The sequence below is a fragment of the Lissotriton vulgaris genome, chromosome 7, assembly GCF_964263255.1.
Source record: "Lissotriton vulgaris chromosome 7, aLisVul1.2, whole genome shotgun sequence".
In the NCBI taxonomy this organism is placed as follows: domain Eukaryota; kingdom Metazoa; phylum Chordata; class Amphibia; order Caudata; family Salamandridae; genus Lissotriton; species Lissotriton vulgaris.
This window is the reverse complement of record NC_141695.1, coordinates 1693414716-1693435202: the sequence shown is the minus strand read 5'-3', so window position 1 is coordinate 1693435202 and position 20487 is coordinate 1693414716. Positions and strand designations below refer to the sequence as shown.

Genomic DNA, 20487 nt, shown 5'->3' with positions numbered 1-20487 from the left:
ATCATGCCATCATGAGATTATTCACTTTGGGCCTGTTTGTGTGTGCATGTGTGTGTGGTTGTGGGTAAATGTGGTGGTGCAGGGAGTACATCTGTCTGTGGAAGTGTTCTTCTCTGTGCTTTTGTGTGTCTGACTACTGCTGCATGTGTCTCTTTCTCCCTAATTGTGTGTGAATGTTTATGTATGGTTATGGGTATCTGTGGTGATGCATTGGGCATATTGTTTTTTGGTTAGAGGTGGGCGACCCGATGAAGGCTCGAGAGAGAGGCTCTGACTCAGCTCGAGAAAATGAGCCGCCCTTTCATGTGGCCATCCACGCTCTACCCACAAGGGCCAATAATGTTTGAAAAAGCATTAACCTTTGATGTAAACCTACTGGCGAGAGAAAGCGACACCCCACTAGTGTCTCAACTGCACAAACTAAAACCAGAAAATTCTGGGATAAATACAGATGTCCGTGTTTACCAAATCAGTTGATCCAAGGCAAGTATGTCTTGTGTTTGATTCAATAGACAATAATGTTACTTTATGTATACTTAGAATCCCACCTATAGGGCACATGTGAAAACAGACTTGCCGCTTCCTTCACCAATAGCTTTGGTGCAAGGGAGAGGGGTGCCTTGAATGCTTCCAGGTTCACATTAAAACACTGTGGGGCAGATCTACAAGAAAGTGCCGCAGTGCGGCACCGTAAGCCCTTTGACTGCGCCACGCTGCTGCACTTTCAGAGCACAGGAATGCAACATATCTACAATGATTTGTCGCATTCCTGTGCTCTCCCCTGCGCTGGCGCAGAAACAGCTGCCATGCGCCGGCGCAGGCCCCCTTGCACCATGGTGCAAGGATGCCTGCGCCATGGGGAGATTGCTTTTGTGAAGGAAGGGGCACCTTCCTGCACAAAAGCAATCACTGCAGGCATTTTCCTCTTTCAACGCGTGCTGTAGAATGCAGCACGCACTGAAGGAGAAAAAAAACGAGGAGAAATGAAAACATTTCTCCTCATTTCACTTGGGTACGCCACCCCTATGGTGATGCAGCAAACTGACGCATTTCCAGGTTTACGATTTCTCGTAAATCTGAAAATGCATCCGTGGACATGGGTGTTGCGTGGGAACACCCACAGCAACACCCATGTCCCGCCGCTAACACGCAAAGTGTTGTGTGAACAGGGGCGAAATTTACAAGCACAGGTTAAGTCAAGCAGGGTGACTTTACCTGTGCTTGTACATATCCTTTAGCAGGCTGCGCCACTGGTGCGTCACGCAACGTGTTGTACCGACGGCGCATGGGGCCTGTAAATCTGCCCCTCTAACGTTTAATAAATGCCTCTATGCAGTGATATAAGATTATCTATTAATTCGAAACATTTAAGCATGATAATGTAATACACTTTTTTGAATTTTCTAGAGACTTTATCATAGTTTTCCATGACATTTGTTGCACAAATTCATGCCAGAAATGCTCTGCTCTCCCTGATACTTTTTTGCCCCAGTCCCTTTCATTTTTCCGGCTGTAGTCCTTAGTGTGTTTTTTTTTTCTATTTGTGGCCAGATGCCTTTGTATGTGTGGTTGTTAGTGAATCTCCGTGTGCTTTTGTGTGGCCTGGGCCTCTGCACGCTTGCTGTCCTTTTGTGCTTCCTCTGCACTCTTTCTGCAGACATTCTTCACACAATTGTGCACAGACACACAGCGGAAGCCCTCACGTCACGCACGACAGTCGCCCCTGCCGCAGGAGCTTTGACCCCACAAACTGCTGAGCAGGGGCTTTTGTTTCTAAAGGACAGGCCCAGAAGGGCGGCCCGGGCCGCGGCAGCCGTGCGTGTCTGACAGAGGATTCTGGCCTGTTCTGATCACAGACCTCCAGGCCTCCTCCCCACGAGTGACCGTGTTTATTCCACAGTCTCCAACAGGCACCACTTCTTCGACAGTAACCTGCTCTATCTGTTTCGGATCAACTTCCGCCGGCGCCGGAGGCTGACCGAGCTTCTGAACGACAACCTGATTCGCCCACAGCCGGGGAGCCCTGACAGCCCCTTCTGCCTCCGGAAGCTGAACCCCGAGCCGGGCAACTCCAGCTTCCTGTCAGGTGAGCGAGGGCAGTGACGGGAGGGGGTTATTTGCAGGGCGAATCTGCTTAGAATGTTGGCTTCAGGACAAAGAGGGAACTCAGAACCCTGGAACAATGAGGAATTGATGTCATAATAAAGCATTGTTGTTAATGTGACCAGTTACTGGGTGGTACAGGCTTTCGCCATAGGTGCTACCTGTAGCCTCTGTTGATGTTTTGAGTTGGCTTTTAGCTTAGGCCCTATTACAAGTTAAGCCAAACTGTGTGCAGCGTGTGGGAAACTGATACACCTGATTATAACCGGCCTGGTTGTTCCACATTCATCATCTGATGTCCTGGATGTGGCAACACCGGCTCAGATTATACTGTCCAGAAACTGCCATCTGGAAAATTATAGGAGGCTCGGTATGTAACTGCAGAGTGGTAACGGGCTCCCGCCCCCTTCCTATGGCACGGGTGGACAACATACGTTCCTCCCTGTCAGCACACAGATTGTTCTGAAACCTTGGGGCATATTTACAAAAAAATGTCAGAGCGCGGATCTGCGCCAAATTCAGCAGTGCTGCGCTCCGATATTTTTTAAACAGCAGGGATGCGCCGTAGTCACAAGAATACGGCTCACCCCTGTGTTTCCCCTAGCGCTGGGGCTAAAAAAGCTGCTTAGCGGCAGTGCAGGCACCCTGCTGCCATGTGGCAAAGGTGCCTGCGCTGCAGGGGTGATTGTTTGTGTGCAGGAAGCGACACCTTCCTGCACATAGACAATCATTCATGGCGATTTGCTCTTTTTATGTGCGCTGCTGAATGCAGCACACATAGAAAGAGCAAAAAATTAGGAGAAATTAATAATTTCTCCTCATATGGCCATTCTAATGTCTGGCGTTAGAATGAGGCTGTTTTAGCCGCAGCCTCAGCCTTGTAAATTGGGGGCAGAGTACAAAACCACAATAGGTTTTGCTGTGGAACGCCCACAGCAACCTCCATTGCGTGCCCCTTTGCAGCAGAGGACTCTGGTGGAAAGGGGCATGTTTACATGGCGGCGTTAAGCCACATTAAGTGGCTCAGCTCCACCTTGTCAATATGGGAAATAACGCTGTGTCACCGGAGCATCAAAAAAAGTAACGCTCCTGTGGTGATAGGAGCTTGTACAAATGCCTCCTTGTGTCCTCCCCTCAACCTACCTCACAGATAGGACCAAACTGGCAACCGAAACAGGTCCTGGCAAACCGCTCGGTCGGCCCCCCTGGAGGGAGGAGGGGTTGCAGCCGAGCTGTTTGCGACTGCCGGTTTCGGATGATTTTTTTACAAGGGGCTGATATCGCCGACCCTCAGTAACAAAAACGCCCCCCAGGGGCCCAAAACCGGCTCTCACCCTGGCGGCCCACCGGGGTAATGCCCGGTGCCCGCTACGGCCAGTCCGGCCCTCCTCACAGCACTGCCCCGCACCAGCTTGTCAGCTCCTGTTTACCGCTTCCTCAGATCGCACAGTAAATGGAAATATTATTCCCAATGGGATAGGAATTTTGTGTGGAATTTCACTTGGAAAAAATGGGTCCATGCTGTTATTCCCATTCCATAGGGATTATCTCGTAATGGCCTGATTTTGGTGAAGGGATACTGGTCAGCAATATTATTTTCCACCACATGGTACGTCCACACCTAATTCCACCTTTCTTGTAACTGGGACTTTAGACAAAAGTTATTGAGGGCAATTCTATAAATCCTAGGAAGGGCTGAAAAGTGATGATTGTGCTCATCATGTTTTGCCCTATTCTCCTCTCTACCACAACACTCCGGCCCCAGGTCTAAGTAGGACGGAACGGCGCCTCCGCTGGGTCCGCGGTGGGATATTCATCAGGCCCATTATACCTCCAGCACTCACATTTCTCATGTGTGGGTTCACTAGGTCTGATTCTAACAGCCAGACATTCAGGCGTGGAACATCACCTGGCCCATGCCACATCCCAAACTACATCATGGGGGAGCACAGAATGCCATCCCACAGAAACTCTGCTCCATGATGCCCGCCTCACACTGCTCTCCCCACTTGGCTTTAACCTCCCACAAGCCCAGGTCAGGAGGTAAGTGAAAGCCTTAATCCACATGGAATAGGGTATTCTCTGTAGAATATTAGAATACTACCCAAACTGGGTCACTGTAGTTATTTCCAGTTATGTGGAGGTTAACATGTAATACCTGGAATGGGATGTGGCAATCCCAGGCAGAAACTTTATTTCTTTCCCGATTGTATTCCTGCACCTCGGTGGTTAATATGTGAAAAAATAAGTGCAGGGGCTTGCGTCAGGAGGCAGCTTACACCAGACTATTGCTCCTATTATCGCCGTTTTTAACAGAACTAACCAAAACCCTGCAAGTAGGGAGAGGATGTGGCATAAGGGCCAGAGCTGCTCACTTTGGAACTGGGGAACCAGGTTCGCATCTCGACGTCGGCTAAACAGCCTGTGATTCTGGGCAAATCACTTAATCTCCCCAGGCCTACCAAAAATCAATGTGTCCTTAACTGGTGCTCATAAAAAGCGCAACTTTGAGTCGAGTTAAAAGTGCCGGTGTTGACAATTAAGTGCCGGTGCTGAGCACTGGAAACCACAGGCGCAAAGTAAGCACTGTTGCACCTAAATCTACCTATTTTATAATCAGGGCCATAAAGGCACTGGTGTGAACTTGGGAGGAGTAGTATCCGCTACGTAGACCACTGCTATTCCCAATTATAACTTGTCCTATGTTCTCACACCCAGATTTCGTGGGCGTGGGCACTCTAAGAACTATATGAAAATCCCATGATGCTGGCCCCCAGCTCCCGCCCACATCATGGGAGTGGGGGCATGGCACACCCTCTCTACCTGCTCCAGTACCCTTCTGATGACCTCAACACCACGCTTATCGCTCCTTCACACTGTCCACCGGGGCAGATTTACAAGCCTGTTGCGTCACTTTTGCACCGCCATTGCATCACTTTTTGTGACGCAGTGGCGGCGTAAACAATGCTCCACGTTGCGGCCCATTTACAACGTGACACATCTAGGGAGATGTGTCAATTTGTAAAGCCCTGCACCGCATTATAGCCACATTATACCCGTGTCAGGAATAATGTATGCAGGGTGGGCGTTTCTACGCAGGAAAGCCTCGTAGAAGTGACTCAGTGACATCTACAAGAATCCACTGCGCCACTTCTAGGACGCCACTGTGTCTAAACCTTACACCTGCTTGGAGCAGGCGTAAGGAGTGACGCAGCACAATAAGTATAGGCCTCCGCATGCATTGCTGGAGTTGCGTCGTGCTTGCGACACAACTCCAGCAATGCGTGACTTTTGTGCCAACAGATGCGTCATAATTTCTGACGCATCTGTCAATCCTTGCGCAATGGTTCGCCATATTGTAAATACGATGCATCCATGGTGGCGCAAGGGTTTCGCAGAGATGCATCAGTTTCTTGTAAATCTGCTCCACCGTGCTCCATCCCACTTAGGGCAGGCGGTAAATAGGAGCGTTTATTCTAGCGGAATAGGGAGTTCCTTGTAGAATTTCACCCATAAAAAAAGTCTGCATGATTAATCTCAATTCCATTGAGATTAAATTACAATGGCCGAATTCATGTATGGAGATACTGGCCATAAACATTATTTCGGACAGCACAGGATCCTCTCAACGAAATCCATCTTTCTAGTATTCAGGGCCCTTTTTATATGGTGTACTCCAGGTGTCACCACTGTCTCTGTGTATATTTTAAGTAAAAAATAACTCCTAGGCAATCAATCATGGAAACAAGTAAGTCAGGGAAGGTTCAGGAAACAGAGTTTTTAAAAAACATTCATTTTAATGAAATCATTCAAAAACTTTGCTAAAAGTTCTATCAATAATACATTGTGTAACAAAATACATGTAATCATACCCATATAATTAATCATATAAAAAATAATTTTTTAAAAGAAGAATAAATTAAAATAGTGGCGAAAAATAAAGCCATGTGTGTATATTTTATACATTCACCAAGCTATTAAACAGCCTTGTTTTTTTTCTTTCTTTCTTTTCTTTTGGTGTTTTCTAAAGTGATGGTTGCCATATTGTGATTTTAACCCCTTCAGCGCGGCGCGAATTTTCGCGCTGTGCTGAGGGTTCTAAGGTTCTAACGGGCTCATGACGGAACGGTTCCGTCATCAGCACAGCTCACCCGTAGCTGATGACGGAACCGTTCTGTCATCAGCATGGAAGGGGTTAAACAGTTATTATCAAACACAAACTAATATTGGAATTATATGTTGACCACACAGAGGTCCTTTCATAGACCGAACGAACGAGGACTCAACCCGCTTCTTTTAGTGCTGATGTGCCTTTCTGACTTGAAAGTACTTGAGAGCTAGAGCTGGCTGCATCTGATTGCTTCTAATCAGGGGAGAGCGTGACTACCTGCCAGTAACCGTCCCTCGCCTCTGTCACCCACTGGCTTTGCCAATGGTTTTTAGTCACGCTGCATAGCATCCAAAATCATCTGTAGCATAGCTAAAGGAAAACAATAATAATAATAAAAGCCTTTGATGTGGCTGTAGGAGTCATTTTGCAGGCGCCTATGGCATGCATGCTCATGGATACAATATGACGCTGGAACTTTTTCTTTGTAGTTATTAAAAGTGCTTTTTTTTGGAGCAGGCAGGGGAGTGGGAAGGGTGGAGGCAAATGACTAAGCTGCATGGGGGATGGAAGAGGTGAACGGTGAAGCAACATGGGGAAGGAGTTGAAGGAACACTGACGCAACACTGTAGGGGATGAAAGCTCAATGGTTGTGTGAAAGGTATGCAAAAGCAGCACAGGAGGGAGGGTATTTGCAAAAGCAACAGGGGGTTGTGGTAAAGCAGCAGGTTGGGCATGGGTGGGTGAGAAATGTGTAGAAGTACACAGGCAAGCTCAAGTGTGCTGGGCAGGAAGAATCAGACAATAGAGAGCAACACAGAGTGCAGAGGGAGAGATGTACAGAAAGTAGAAAGCTGGAAAACACATGCCCTCTAATGGAGTGCAAAGTGCTACGCAAACAAATTCAGCATTCCGTCCATCATTTGTTTGGATAGCACTTTTCACCCTAAGTGGGATGGGTATGCGCAGACATGGGTCCGCTGCTCAATGTGCCACTGGATTCAAGCTAGCCTGGCTGATGAAGGGTAATACCCAGAAACCGGTCCTAGGATAATTGTTTCCGGTCCAGGGAGGACCTGGCTTGGCAGTTCGGTCTAGTCTGTTCCCATGAGGCACAGGGTCAAGACTGATTTGCACATGGCTGGGTCTAACCTGGGGTGGTGTGGTGAGCAAAAGAACAATGGATTTAACCGAGATCTCTTAACTGGGGGCGAATGTATGATTTATTCAGCAATCTGTCCATCATTTGTTTGCATAGCACTTTTCACCCTAAGTGGGATGGGTATGCGCAGACATGGGTCCCTTGCTCACTGTGCCACAGGATTCAAGCTGGCCTGATGAAGGGTAATACCCAGAAACCAGTCCCAGGATGCTTGTTTCTGGTCCAGGGAGGACCTGGCTTGGCAGTTCGGTCTGGTCTGTTCCCATGAGGCACAGGGTCAAGACTGATTTGCACATGGCTGGGTCTAACCTGGGGTGGCGTGGTGAGCAAAAGAACAATGGATTTAACCGAGATCTCTTAACTGGGGGTGAATGTATGATTTATTCAGCATTCCGTCCATCATTTGTTTGCGTAGCTCTAATGGAGTTCTTCACACAAAAAAAAATGTAGTGCTCGAAAAGCAAGTGTGGAAGAACGATGCTAGTCAGTCAAAGAGATTTTAGAGAGGCAATGTTCCATCAGAGGGACAAACACAACATTAATAAGCTGGGACATGAATAAGAAGCAGACAAATACGAAGTGACAAGGAAAGCAAACCTATGGTAAGCAATGGGAGGCTCCTGGTCCCTGGTAAGCCACAATATGCCTCGCACAAGTCTAGTAGGCTTGACGGATTTGGCAACGTCAACGTAGCTTGCAGGAAACTAGCCGGAATACCAAATAATCTGCCTAATTAGTTTGTCTCAACAGAGCAGGACAAACAGACCAAAGCAAAGCAGTGAACCATTGGCTTACCCTGCAAAGGGTAACTCAGATATACTGCAATAGGCAAGTGCCAAAAACATGTCTGACCGCGAGCTTTATCCTCCCGCCTTGCAGAGTTAATGCCCAGTTTTTTCCTTAAACCTTCAGCAGCACCAATATTTACAATATTGCAGCCCCCAAAAGGTAGAGATCTTAATTACTGATCTTGCAATCAAAACATGTTGGGTTCTTATAGTTTTTATGATCCTGCTGATTTCCTTCAGTGCTCATGTTGTTAACATGCGTTAACCGATACGAGCAGAATGTCTGTAAAGGATATTGGTAGAAACACGATGCAAGGGTTTAGGACATATACAGTGATACGAGGACAATTTAAAAAAAAATGTAAAACAGCATTTTCTTTAAGCTATCCAGTTTTCGACTATTGAAGGAGAGTTTTAAGTAGATATTCACAAATTTGTTTGCTTTTTGGCCTTATCTCTCCGAGGTGAGAATCAAAGTACAGAGGCCCATATCCAGACTTTTACATTGAAATGTGATTGGGGGGAAAAGTAGCAGAGACTCTTCTATGCTTTAGTACCAAAGGACATTGACTTTCTATGCAAGAAACCCAGCTGATCTAATGTAGCAAGCACCAGTTTTCCCCTTTTCAACTGCCTTAATTGTGACCTTTAGGTCCATTTATTCAATACCTGGAGTTTCACTCTTGCGCTGTAAATGATCCAAGGTGTGATCATCGGACCAGCTCATTCTGCGCACCCCGTCATTGCTCGAAAGTAGACTACAGTTTTTTCTTTTTTAGGTTTAAAATTTGCCTTGTATAATATAGTTGTATGTCTCATAGAAGTCACCAACTCATTAATCACTGGAGGCTCAGCTTATATCATATTATTGCAAATGTCCTTTATTGCTAGTAATTTTAAGTAAAAAATCGTTTTTCTTTAATCTGGGTTGTCATGTTCATGTCTGGTTCATCAGTTACAATACCAAAGAAGATGAGGGTAAGATAAAAATATAAGGGGCCCGATTCACAGAACTAACTTAAGACAAAATCCTAACTTACTGCTTTTGGTATTCACAGAAGTTAGGATTTTGTCTTAAGTTTGTCTTAAGACAGACTTAAGACAGACTTAAGACAGACTTAAGTTAGGATTTTGTCTTAAGTCTGTCTTAAGACAAACTTAAGACAAAATCCTAACTTCTGTGAATACCAAAAGTAGTAAGTTAGGATTTTGTCTTAAGTTAGTTCTGTGAATCGGGCCCCATGGGCCCGATTCACAGAACTAACTTAAGACAAAATCCTAAACTTACTACTTTTGGTATTCACAGAAGTTAGGATTTTGTCTTAAAACAGTCTTAAGACAGACTTAAGACAAAATCCTACCTTAAGTCTGTCTTAAGTCTGTCTTAAGACAAACTTAAGACAAAATCCTAACTTCTGTGAATACCAAAAGTAGTAAGTTTAGGATTTTGTCTTAAGTTAGTTCTGTGAATCGGGCCCATGCTTTTCAACATGTCCCCCAAATTAAACTTAAATTGGGCTTCCAATCATCAGCCTTCAATTTCTAAGCGGACTCTCCCAGCAATATATCTTTATAGTGCTTAGCCCTTTTGTTCAGCTTTTTTCGTTAGTTTTTTCCAAGAAATTCTAGTTCCTTTAGTATTCGAGACAAGTCTACTTATATTTCCTTGTACTTTTTTAAAAGCTTTTCTAATGAAAGGTTAGAGGTATGCTGTCAAATACAAAAGTAAACTTTGGGAAGGTCATACTTTTGACTCGACCATACAGGAAGAGCGAGATCTGCTCCATTTTTTCACTATCCGATTGCTTCCTATAATGACTTTATTCAGGTTGACCTCAGTTTTTTTTAAAGTCATTTGTCACCTATACTGCCAGACATCTGATTACGTCTCTTCTTTCTTCCCACTTCCCAGATACAGTTCCATGTCATTACCTTCGTTTTTTTTCATTTATTTGATACCCCAAAAAAAGAGCCAAAAGTTACTACTTCTTTCTGGATATGTGGAATTGTATTGTTAATTTTCGAGGGGCAGATGATAAGATCGTCAGCATGCAAGGGCACTTTTTTATGAACCTGTTGCAAGAAAACCAGACTATGCTTTTAATAAGATGAAGATTCAGAACAAACGGATCGATGCATAAATTAAAGATAAGCAGAGAGAGGGGACAGCCTTGCCTGGGCTCTCTCATAACGTTTACTTGTTCCATCAATTCGCCATTAACCAAAATCCTTGCTTTGGGTAAGCTGTAAATCAGCTGTGTAACTTTACAAAAAGTATTGACCAATCCCATATATGTTAATATTTCAGCCAGCTATCTCCAGGTCACCGGGTCTTATGCCTTGGCGGCATCAAGTGTTATCACCGCTAGGGGCAATGAGTTAGTTACGGCACTATCTAAAAACCCCCACTTATGCATGAGTTAGTTCATGCCAATATCTGCCTGGCAAACCCCTTTTGGTCTTCATGTATCAGCCCATTTATTTTCTGGACTAATCTTTTATAATAACTGTTTAAAAGGGTGATTGGATTCACAGTGATTGAGAGGCTTGTTAGGTTTTAAGATTAGGCTGATAGAAGCCTCATACAATATTACTGGTAACTGAGCAACATTTTTCCACTATCTCATAAAATAGGCTATTTCCATTTTGGAACAATTACGTATTTTAATCTAGTATGCAGTTCTGCTGGGACCCCTTTGCGTCCAGGGGCCTTCCTATGCCTGCTGGATTTTAATATATTGATTTCTTCTTCGCTTATTTTCCCGGGTTAGGGTCAACTGCTGTTCATGGTTCAGTGTATTCAAATACTTGTCTTTTAGCCAACAAGTACTCTGCTGAGTAAGAACTGGGTTCACCATCCAATTTGTACATGTCCTGCCAGGAAATAAAGTTTCTTGTAGCCACCATTGTATCCTCCATGAGGCTCAGGGATCCTCTGGGGGTTCCTCTGAGTCTGCCACAAATTACCATAGTTCAGGGTAAAGAAAGAGAAACAAAGATCAAAGGCCAGCATCATCTGCCTGTAACTGTGCAACATTATAGTTGAGCCCCTGATCCACTCAGCACCCTTATTGGTGCTGTACTGGTTAAATCCTGCCCCAGAGGAGGACAGAAGGGGTTTCACCTTCACACCTCATGGCTCATGTTTTTCTCAACTGTCTAGAGTTGGTTTTGCTGATGTCAAACCATTAGATTCTTCTTTCTAACCATTACATTTCCTTAAACGCAGTCACTAAAGTCTAGTTTCCATTTAAACTGATGAAGCTCTGGGAACAAATAGATGCTTTTAAATCCAGAAGGGCCCAACCATTGGAAACTATATGCTCTGTCCACTGTTTATGACGCAAGGATCCAAAATATATTACATCTGGATGCATTCTTGTGGGTGCTCACCTATAACCTTGGTCCCATCAAGAACTTTTAAAACTTCAAAAACATTTCTGTGACTACGAGTGTCCAACTAGGATCCCCACATGTACCCTGAAATGTGAAGACTCGCCCATGCCTGTTAACTGGTTAAGTGCAGAAGAGACCTGATTTTGTGCATTAGTTACCCACACCCCCCATTACTAGAAGTTTGGTCAGGATGCAGTTGCAGCTTTCAGAGGATGTGGCTTTAGGACTGGACACTTTCATGGATCAATTTTGGACTTCGAGCGAACCCTTATATCTGAAATATTGAAAGGCTGTGTTTAGCTGGTTCTTGACCACTTTCAATGACTTCATTTAGTTACAGTACCCTTTAGTCCTACTTTAAATTCCTATATATCCACACTCTGGCCTGTCGGGTCCAGAAAATCCTATCAGACTGCTCAAGTGCAGACCCATAGGATAACATTTGCCATAGGAGCAATGTTAAATGTACATTGAGGTCATATCTTGACACTAGAAGCAACCAGCGCCTTTTTATGTGTGGTGTGCATGGTCATTTTACCCTCATAGGAGCGTCGAACGTTCAGCACCCAGTGCTGAACGTTCGAAGAACGAATGCTGGCCCGTCGGCCAACGGTCGTGTGCAGCACTGGCAAGGTAGTGCTCGCGACGACCGTTGGCCGACGGCAGCACTTAAGGGGTTAACGGTTCTATTTTCCTATGTGTAAATAAGAGTCCTATTTTGTTTCTTTAAAAAAAGGTAAAAGTTTTGTATAGACATAGATGATTAGAATGTTACCTTGTAAATGTGTTTTGTAACGCCTACCATGTCCGAAATAAGCCTATAATGCTCTCCTTCACTACCTACAGCAAGTCAGGAGCACAAAGGTAGTAACTAATTTTATTTTACTTTTACTGGTGAACCTGGAACACTAGGAATACTTGCCATTGAGCCAAGAGTCTACTACTCTATTCCACGTACTGCTTCAGGAATACAGCAAAGGCCTTACAGCTATTCCGCTGAGAATTTTACTGACCATGATTAAAAATTTATAAATTACTATCTCAAGTGCAAACAACTTTACAAGCAGTGGAAACTAATTTATGAAACAATCCACATTTTATCTCTCTGTGGCAGGACGTGGCGATAAAAACAGAACTGAGATAGGCACAGAATCTAACCTTAGGTGCAACTACATAGTAGATTTACCAGTGGTCATATTAGAGGTATTTCATTAAGAATTGTTTGTATAATTAGGGAAGCTAGGGTTATATCTTTTCTTGAATTTGAAGGTATTGGGTTAAAAGTTACTGCTTCTATTGTTGCAGGGATTCTGCACATACACAGAACTACGCGCAGGAAAATGGGACCTAGGTTTATAGGGGCTGAGCCTTCCCACCACCGTAGTGCCCACAAACCCAGGACCGACTAGCTATAGTGTCTCACTCGCTCTTCTAAGCACTCATGAAGATGCAAATGATTAGACACCCCAGAACACAACACTCCTAGATCTCTCAGGAATCGCGGTAACAAGACACGCCTTTTTGCTCACACTCTCATACCTGTCCACAATAAGAACTGACTGAAACACTAGTATAGTTTAAAATGTTTATTTCAACTATTGTGCTCTAAAACGCAGTATACGAGCCACAGCCAACAGCAAAATGCATAATATAAATACAGTTAGCATTGCAGCAAGGCCATATATATTATAAAGTGAGATGTCATCATATAAGGAAAGTCGATAAAGGACTATAAGATCTAACCACCCTCCCCTTGGTAAGAAGCAGGATCATTATGTAATAGAAGATCTCTGGGCTTTGTCAGCAGACCCCATACCTTAGTGCCTAGATGGTATTTCTACATCATAGGAACTGCATAGCTCCTCTTCCTGGAAAGCTCCTTCTCCGAGTGTGTTACCCAAGTATGCATCCCCTCCCCATAATATCAAAGCACGAGTTTCCAGCAGCAGCTGTGTTAGCATGTTTTGTCTAGGTGCTAGGGACTGACCAGAACAGAATAACAAGGGGCATTGTTTATCGACTTTGCTTATCATGTTCAGACTAAACTCCAGGAACAGGCACAGAACGAGCAAAGCAGACAGTTCTCATGTGAAAGGCATAAACAGAGTCTTGCAAAAATAAAGCCATGTAGTAAAGCACGCAAAAGCAGCATCATGGCTGCTGGGCTCATGCTAACTTAGCGATGTCAACAATGTCCCTATCGGCCACGTGACACTATATATATTTAAATATGGCAGTAAACAAAAACTTGGAAGTATAGATACTGATTTGGTGGAAGTGTGGAGGAAGCAGTGATTTTACTTCCTTATCTTCATGATCCGACGCAATAAAATAATGCGGTCAGATACTAGATTGCATGGTGCAGCAAGAGGCAAATTGAGGTGGATATTAGCCAATTGCATGAAAGATACTTTTTGGGACCTAACGTGCACTGTTTTACGATGAGCTCCAGAGGAGTAGTTAGCTGATGTCTCCAGTTATTGCCATGGGTGTTTATTAAGCATGCTGATTGAGGGTTATACAATGCATGTTAAATAAAAAGTTTGTTACTCCAGGGGGAGGAGATCTGTGTTCTGTATGTGTATGCTGCGCCTCTGCAGATTTTTGGGTGGAAGTTAAACATTTTATTCCTTCAGACTTGCTAATGTTTTTTAGGCCTTGCTTCTCAGTGCAGTGTCTGCTAGGCCTATTGGTACCTATTATTTAAAACATACACAGAGTAGGCTTTAACTTCACACAGACAAGTATTTTCCTCTCACCTCATGCTATTGGATGCTTGGTGCGCCTCCGCCTCCCATAGAGTGCTTGCTTTGCATTGCCTGAGCAATGTAAAGCGAGTACTGTTCAACATTTCAAAGGTACACTGAATCATCACACATTAAAGACTTTACCTCATAATTGCATTCCACACAGAAAGCTATCAATGTCTGCTCTCTTTTTTCTGCGTGGCAGGTGGTTTTTAATGTTTTAATCCATGTTCCAAATAAGAGCCTGACCAATGGGTTTTGCCAGTGCTTGTTTTGAAAAGTGGTAACTGTGTTCCGTAAAAAAAAAATCAAGTGTTACATAAGGGATCAGAGATCACACCTGCAATGTAATTCTTTTTGCAGCAATATCGGTTGTTTAAGCAGAAGATCAGGAGCTTGTGCCATGTACAGTACGGCTGCTTACCAAGGGCCTGATTATTACTTAGGTGGTGCAGGAAAGGGGGCGGCACATCACCACCCCACTCCTGCACTGCCAAATTCTACCACTAACCGCCCGCCAACCAGATTATGTGTTTTATTGTTGTCTGGCGGGCAGTCGTTTGGTGTTCCCATGGCGAAGCCTTTGAAAACGGCACTGCCATGGGAATGCCGTTACAAGTTCCTGTACAGTATGGACTGTCCATGCTGTTTAGGAACTCGGCATGCATGCAAACAGGGGGGCACGCCATGTACCCGTGCATGCATCCCCATGGACTGAGGCACCAGGGGGCCCCCTTAGTTTCCTCACCACCGCCATATTCATGACGTGTACACCGCTATGAGACCGCTGGCAGTGAGTAAACTCGTAGTATGCAGCCTCACACCACCGCGCCACCGCCAGGGATCGCGGATCCCTTGCTGTTGGGGCAGTCCCATGCCAGTCCAATCGCCAAAGTTGTAATTCGGCATTCAGACCTCCAGTGCAGCAGGAAACGCTGCACCACTGCAGGTTTGGCACGCCTATGGACCGCTGAACTCGTATTCTAGCCCTTAGTATTCATTGTATTATATGACAGTCTTCTGTGTTCATCTCTTGCTTCTCGTTCAGTCCAGCCCAGCAAGGAGATCAAGCTGGTGTGTGCAGTTCGCAGGAGCAGTGTCACATCCTTGGGTGGTTCCAACAACAGCAGCTACTTCGTCACCCCTCCGAGCCTGGGCTTCATGCCAACTGTCGAGTGTAACCCCAAGTCAGGTAAGCTCTGGGCCGCTTGTGCCTCACTCTGTGTCCGCACATCCCTGCATCAGGCCAGAAGTACGGACCGGTGGCTTAGAAAGAGTGCCTTGGGCTCTAATGCAAACCGTTTTCTCTGCTCCAGGGAGCCATGTCTGGAGTGCTGTGGACACCTCAAATCCCTGGCCTCCTGTGCGCTGCTTCATGGTGACCACCTCCTCCCAGGTCTCAGATTGTAGTCATGGACTTTTGGGTGAACGCCTAATGCATTCTGCAGTAGTTTTGATGTGTTTCCTTTAAATTAACACCTGAAATCAATAATTTGTAGATGAAAAATCAAGGGACAGAGGCCATATTGAACTACAGTAAAATATTCACCCTACCCTGCATCTCCTGTACTAAAGACAACTACACAGGCCATCAGGCTAGAGGCATGGCCTTGAGAAGTAGCTTTGGACTTGCGTGAGACAGAAAACATAACTAAAGCTGCACTTCGAGAACCATAAGTCTTGGACCCTTGCACTCTGCAAACAGTTGTACCGGTGGTTGTAGGTGGAGGGCATTAGCACTGAGACTTTTTTCATCATGAGATTTTGACACTGAGCAAGAGCGGCAGAAAAGGGAGAAAGAAGAATAAAGAGAAATATAGGAAAAAAGTTACAAAGTGAAAAAGCAGGGATGAAAAAGAAGAGTAACTAAAGAGACCAGGGGCCATATTTTTTACCCGGTCTGCGTCGCTCTTACACCATCCAACAGGCCCCACTCAACGTAGTGCAACTGCTATTCCAACTTTAAGTCAGAATTCTGAAGCCATGAAAAGCCACTTTGTGCTGCTTTGAGTAGCTCCAAAAATCTGGAGTAATGCAACACACCGCAAATCCCTGCGTTGCCTTACTCTGCCCTGGGTAGGCATTCCATGGGTGTTGCATGGGTGTTCCCACAGAAATCCCTTGGTTTTTGATGCATTCCAAGATTCACAAGACCTTTTAAATTTGGGAATGTGCCAAAAGGAAACGCCTCACGCGGAGAGGCATAACAAGGAGAAATATCCTTATTTCACCGCGTTACTTCCTCTTTCTATGTTTTCTGCATTATGCAGCACATACTGGAAGTTGAACATGCCTCTTATGATTGTTCTTGTGTAGAAAAGTGCCCCTTCCTGCACAAAAAGAATCCTACATGCAATGCAGGTACCCTTGCACCATAGAGCAGGGGTGCCTGTATTGGCACTAGGCAGCCCATTGTGCGCCAGCGCAGGGGGAAAGTCAGGGACGCGCTGTGTGCCTTAATTAGGGCGCATTCCTGCCCTTTCCCAGTGGTGCAATGCAGCGCAGCAAGCTGACGTGCTGCGCTGCACTGCACCACTATTTCATAAATGTGCCCCTAGAAGTTCAGGAAGTTGAAAGTGTGCAGTGGCTAAAGACTAGGCTGCTCAGTATACAGCAACCCAGCATTCAGCAGTACAGGAGGTGGTTTTAGCAACACTAATAAACATGCTGCATTTTAATGTTGTCTTTGAGCTATTTGCACAAAGTGTTGAATGTTATGATAAGTTATACACGTCTGTGCATGGATCCTTAGAAGAGTAATGGGCTTTTAAATGCTGAGAGGTTATTTACAAAGGTAAACATATAGGTGAATAATCCACATGTGCAAGATTGCTCTTGCAGTTTTGAATAAGTAAAATTTCTACTTTACTTTACAAGTGTAATGATACTCAAGATTGAAGATATCCCCACCCCAAGAGTTTTAGGGTGGAACCTAATTTATAAGTTAGAGGTTACTACTTGTAACTTTTCACATGTAGGTGAAGGTCTCCACCACCCGGACTAAGATCACTCTATTGTGAAGTTTATGGGAAAAGTTTAAAAGTTTATTAAATTTAAAATAAAATTAGTAAGCATAATCTAATGTTATTTTAAGTAACTTAATTTATCAACTACTTTTTTCAATTAAAAAATGTATTTTTTTAATGTATTTAATAATAATTATATTTCTTACCATTTAAATATAAAAAATTCCCTCTTAAAGTATAAAATGAATATTTTTTATTGTGTGGTAACAATTATTTAAAACTGCATACACAATTCAATTTTTTTTTTTAAATTAAAGTTACATTGTTAATAGTAAATTAATATTTAAGTATTATTTATATATAATTATTTTACATCAAATTAAATGTATTTATATTTTTAAAGTTTAAAATAAATTAATTTATTTTAACATCAATTCTTATGGCTTTCATTTTAAGTGTTCATTGTTTTCTGAGAGTGGGTGTTGCAGTACCAGTTGTTTGCCATGGATGGTGCTGGACTTAATCCACCTCTAAGCTAGAATACAATTACAATTGTTTTGGGTCTTTTTTGTCTGTAGTAACTTTGGAAGTGCAGTTTGGCAATGGCAATGGACTTACCCTTTTGTGGGTGGGAGCACGTTGCACCCTAAAACCTTCTCTAGTCCTCATTAAACCCTCCCTAACACGCTCCCATTTATTCGTAAATATCCCTAATTTTCCTGCCACTCCCACCTGTCCCGCCCACATTTACTGTGAAAACATATAGAGAGTTAGACAGAGCTCTACACACATAAATATTAGGATAGGTGGAGGCATAGACCTCCACAAGTAGGTTGGAAGATAACATTTTGTAGTATGATGGTAGGACTATTTTTACTACTTGAAGTACTACAAAATGCACTTTGTGAATAGGGCCCACAGTGTATCACCTTGTGCTTAGTGGTAAACTGTCCGGCTGTGTCAACAGAGCTTCATGGAGCCGGCTGTCTCTCTGCATGTGAAGTTGTGACTTGTAGTGAACCATTTCACTTCATGAATGATGCCCTGAGTGAGTGACTGATGGTCAGATGGGGTGTATATGGTTCCACTCTTGGTGAATACTGCTGGTGAGTGAAAAATGCCCTTACAAAAGTCAAGATGCCTAAGACACACATTCCAAGGAATCCAAAATATAGTTTGATCCAGTTCAGGGTGGATCTTTCATGCAGAAGAGGCACCCAACAGAGCCCACTTTGCGGTCCTCAAAAGATACCATTTAATTGTGAGCAAATTCGCTCATGGAAGGATAAAGTCTCACGTTTTCTAGACATTGCCGTGTGCCAGGCAATTATTTGCTATGTGCATGGTGGACAAGGGTGACGGACAGTATCTTTTGTCACAGATATTGTGCCACAACTCAATTTCCCAAAACACATTTGGTAAAATAAAATCTTAAAGCTGCAGAAGGGCTTCAATCTTCCAGACACAAGGTTTAGGGTCTGTACATGGCTTTGGCATTATGCCATCATGTGTGAGGATGGACTTGTGTGAGATGTGGGCTATGAATTCAGTAGAGTGATGTCACAGTTTTGACCAATCAGATTTTGCATAGAGCACATCACCCGCCTTTCAGTCCGTTCCCTGATTTGAGTCATTCCTGTTACAGTGTTAAAGCGGAAAGTTACAAATGAGGAGCTGTTATCCCCAGGAGCGCCTTACCTGAAGAAAACCCTAACGGTGAGTCAATTGATGACAAACCAAATTCAACAAACAACCCTGTTATGTAGTCTGCTCATTATAATGTATAAAAACTGCAATCCCTGTCAACAACCAATGGAAGCTCCTGTTGGTCTTTCTCACTTCCGATTGGCTAAACAAAAAAGCAGATTATTGGTAGTTGATGTGCACTGTAATGGATATTGAAAGATACTTGGAGCCCTGCAGGTATAATCAAAATTTCAAATGACTTAAATTCTGACCACTAGTTGATAGGTTTCCAGCACTCTGATGTTGTTGGACTCAGTACTGTTCCACTTTTTGGACAGATCTCAAGAAAGACGCTGTTGTTGCAGGTTCAGCGATATTTAAGCTATTTCTCTTGCAGATTGTAGGAGATGCTGTAGGCTGGGGCTTTGTGGTTCGCGGAGGGAGACCCTGTCACATCCAGGCTGTAGACCCCGGTGGCCCAGCTTCTGCAGCCGGCCTGAAGGTAAGGGAATTCTGTATGATGACCCGAGAGAAGGTCCTGAGTCCCATGAGAGGACTCTTGCATTGCCACCTTTCCTGCGCACCCGGGGCCCTATTATGTATAGGGCGCATTTTCCCTGTTTGCACCTGGCGCACCTTAAACAGGTGTGCCGTGCGCAAACAGGGAAATTGCATTCTATTACAGAGAATGCACTGCTCCCAGGGCAGCCGCAAACTCTTGCTGGTCTGGGGGCAGCAATTAACTCCTCGAGTGGTCATGACGGCTCCCGGCCGTCATGAGTCACAGTAGGCGTGTGCTCATGACGGCCGGGAGCCGTCCAAACGTTGCCGCTCCGCCCACCCGGTATTAATTCCTCGCCTGTGCGAGATAATTAATCAGTGGGCGGAGTTGGACGGCTCCTGCCCGTCATGAGCACACACCCGCCGTGATTTATGGCAGCCAAAGCCGTCATGAGTACGCGAGCGCCACGCCCAACCCCGCCCCCCCCCTCGCACCGCAGCGGAATTTGCCCCGCAGCAAAGGGCTTAAGTGAAATAGGGAGCAGCTTTAAAGTAGCCGCTCCGTGTTTCATAGTGCAGGTGGCAACTCGCCTGCACTTTTAAGGGGGATTAGAGATCCCCTTGCAGTCGGGTGCGGTGAGTGGCTGCACCCACATGCAATGCGGATGTCTGGGGGGTCCAGGGAACCCATTTTTTCCCTCCAGAGGGCTACTATCAGGTGGCACATTGATAGTGCGCCTCCTGAGAGTTTATTTGCCTCAGTGCCCACATCTGTAATATGGCGCGGATGCAGAGGGAAAGGATTTCCCTCATTTGCATGGGCCACACCCCCATGCAAACGAAGGAACGCTCTCTTGAGAAAGCGTACATATTTATATGTAACTATATATATATATATATATATATATATTTGTGTGTATATATATATATTTATATGTGTGTGTGTGTTTATTGTTTCAATACATAACAAGTCAAAAATGAACCACATTAGAGTTGACAATGGCAGCAAAAGGTCAGCAATATGACTCTG

At 44.4% G+C, this 20487-nt stretch overlaps 1 protein-coding gene across 1 annotated transcript in view; it reads left to right on the top strand.

Moving 5' to 3' along the window:
* LOC147706333 (DEP domain-containing mTOR-interacting protein-like) overlaps positions 1-20487 on the top strand; it is a 151730-nt gene that overhangs the window by 116996 nt on the left and 14247 nt on the right. Inside the window, exons 6-9 of the mRNA XM_086932818.1 lie at positions 1901-2086; positions 15353-15496; positions 18916-18986; positions 19354-19458. Coding sequence (XP_086788944.1) covers positions 1901-2086; positions 15353-15496; positions 18916-18986; positions 19354-19458 — 506 coding nt within the window. The remainder of the gene's footprint in view (positions 1-1900; positions 2087-15352; positions 15497-18915; positions 18987-19353; positions 19459-20487) is intronic.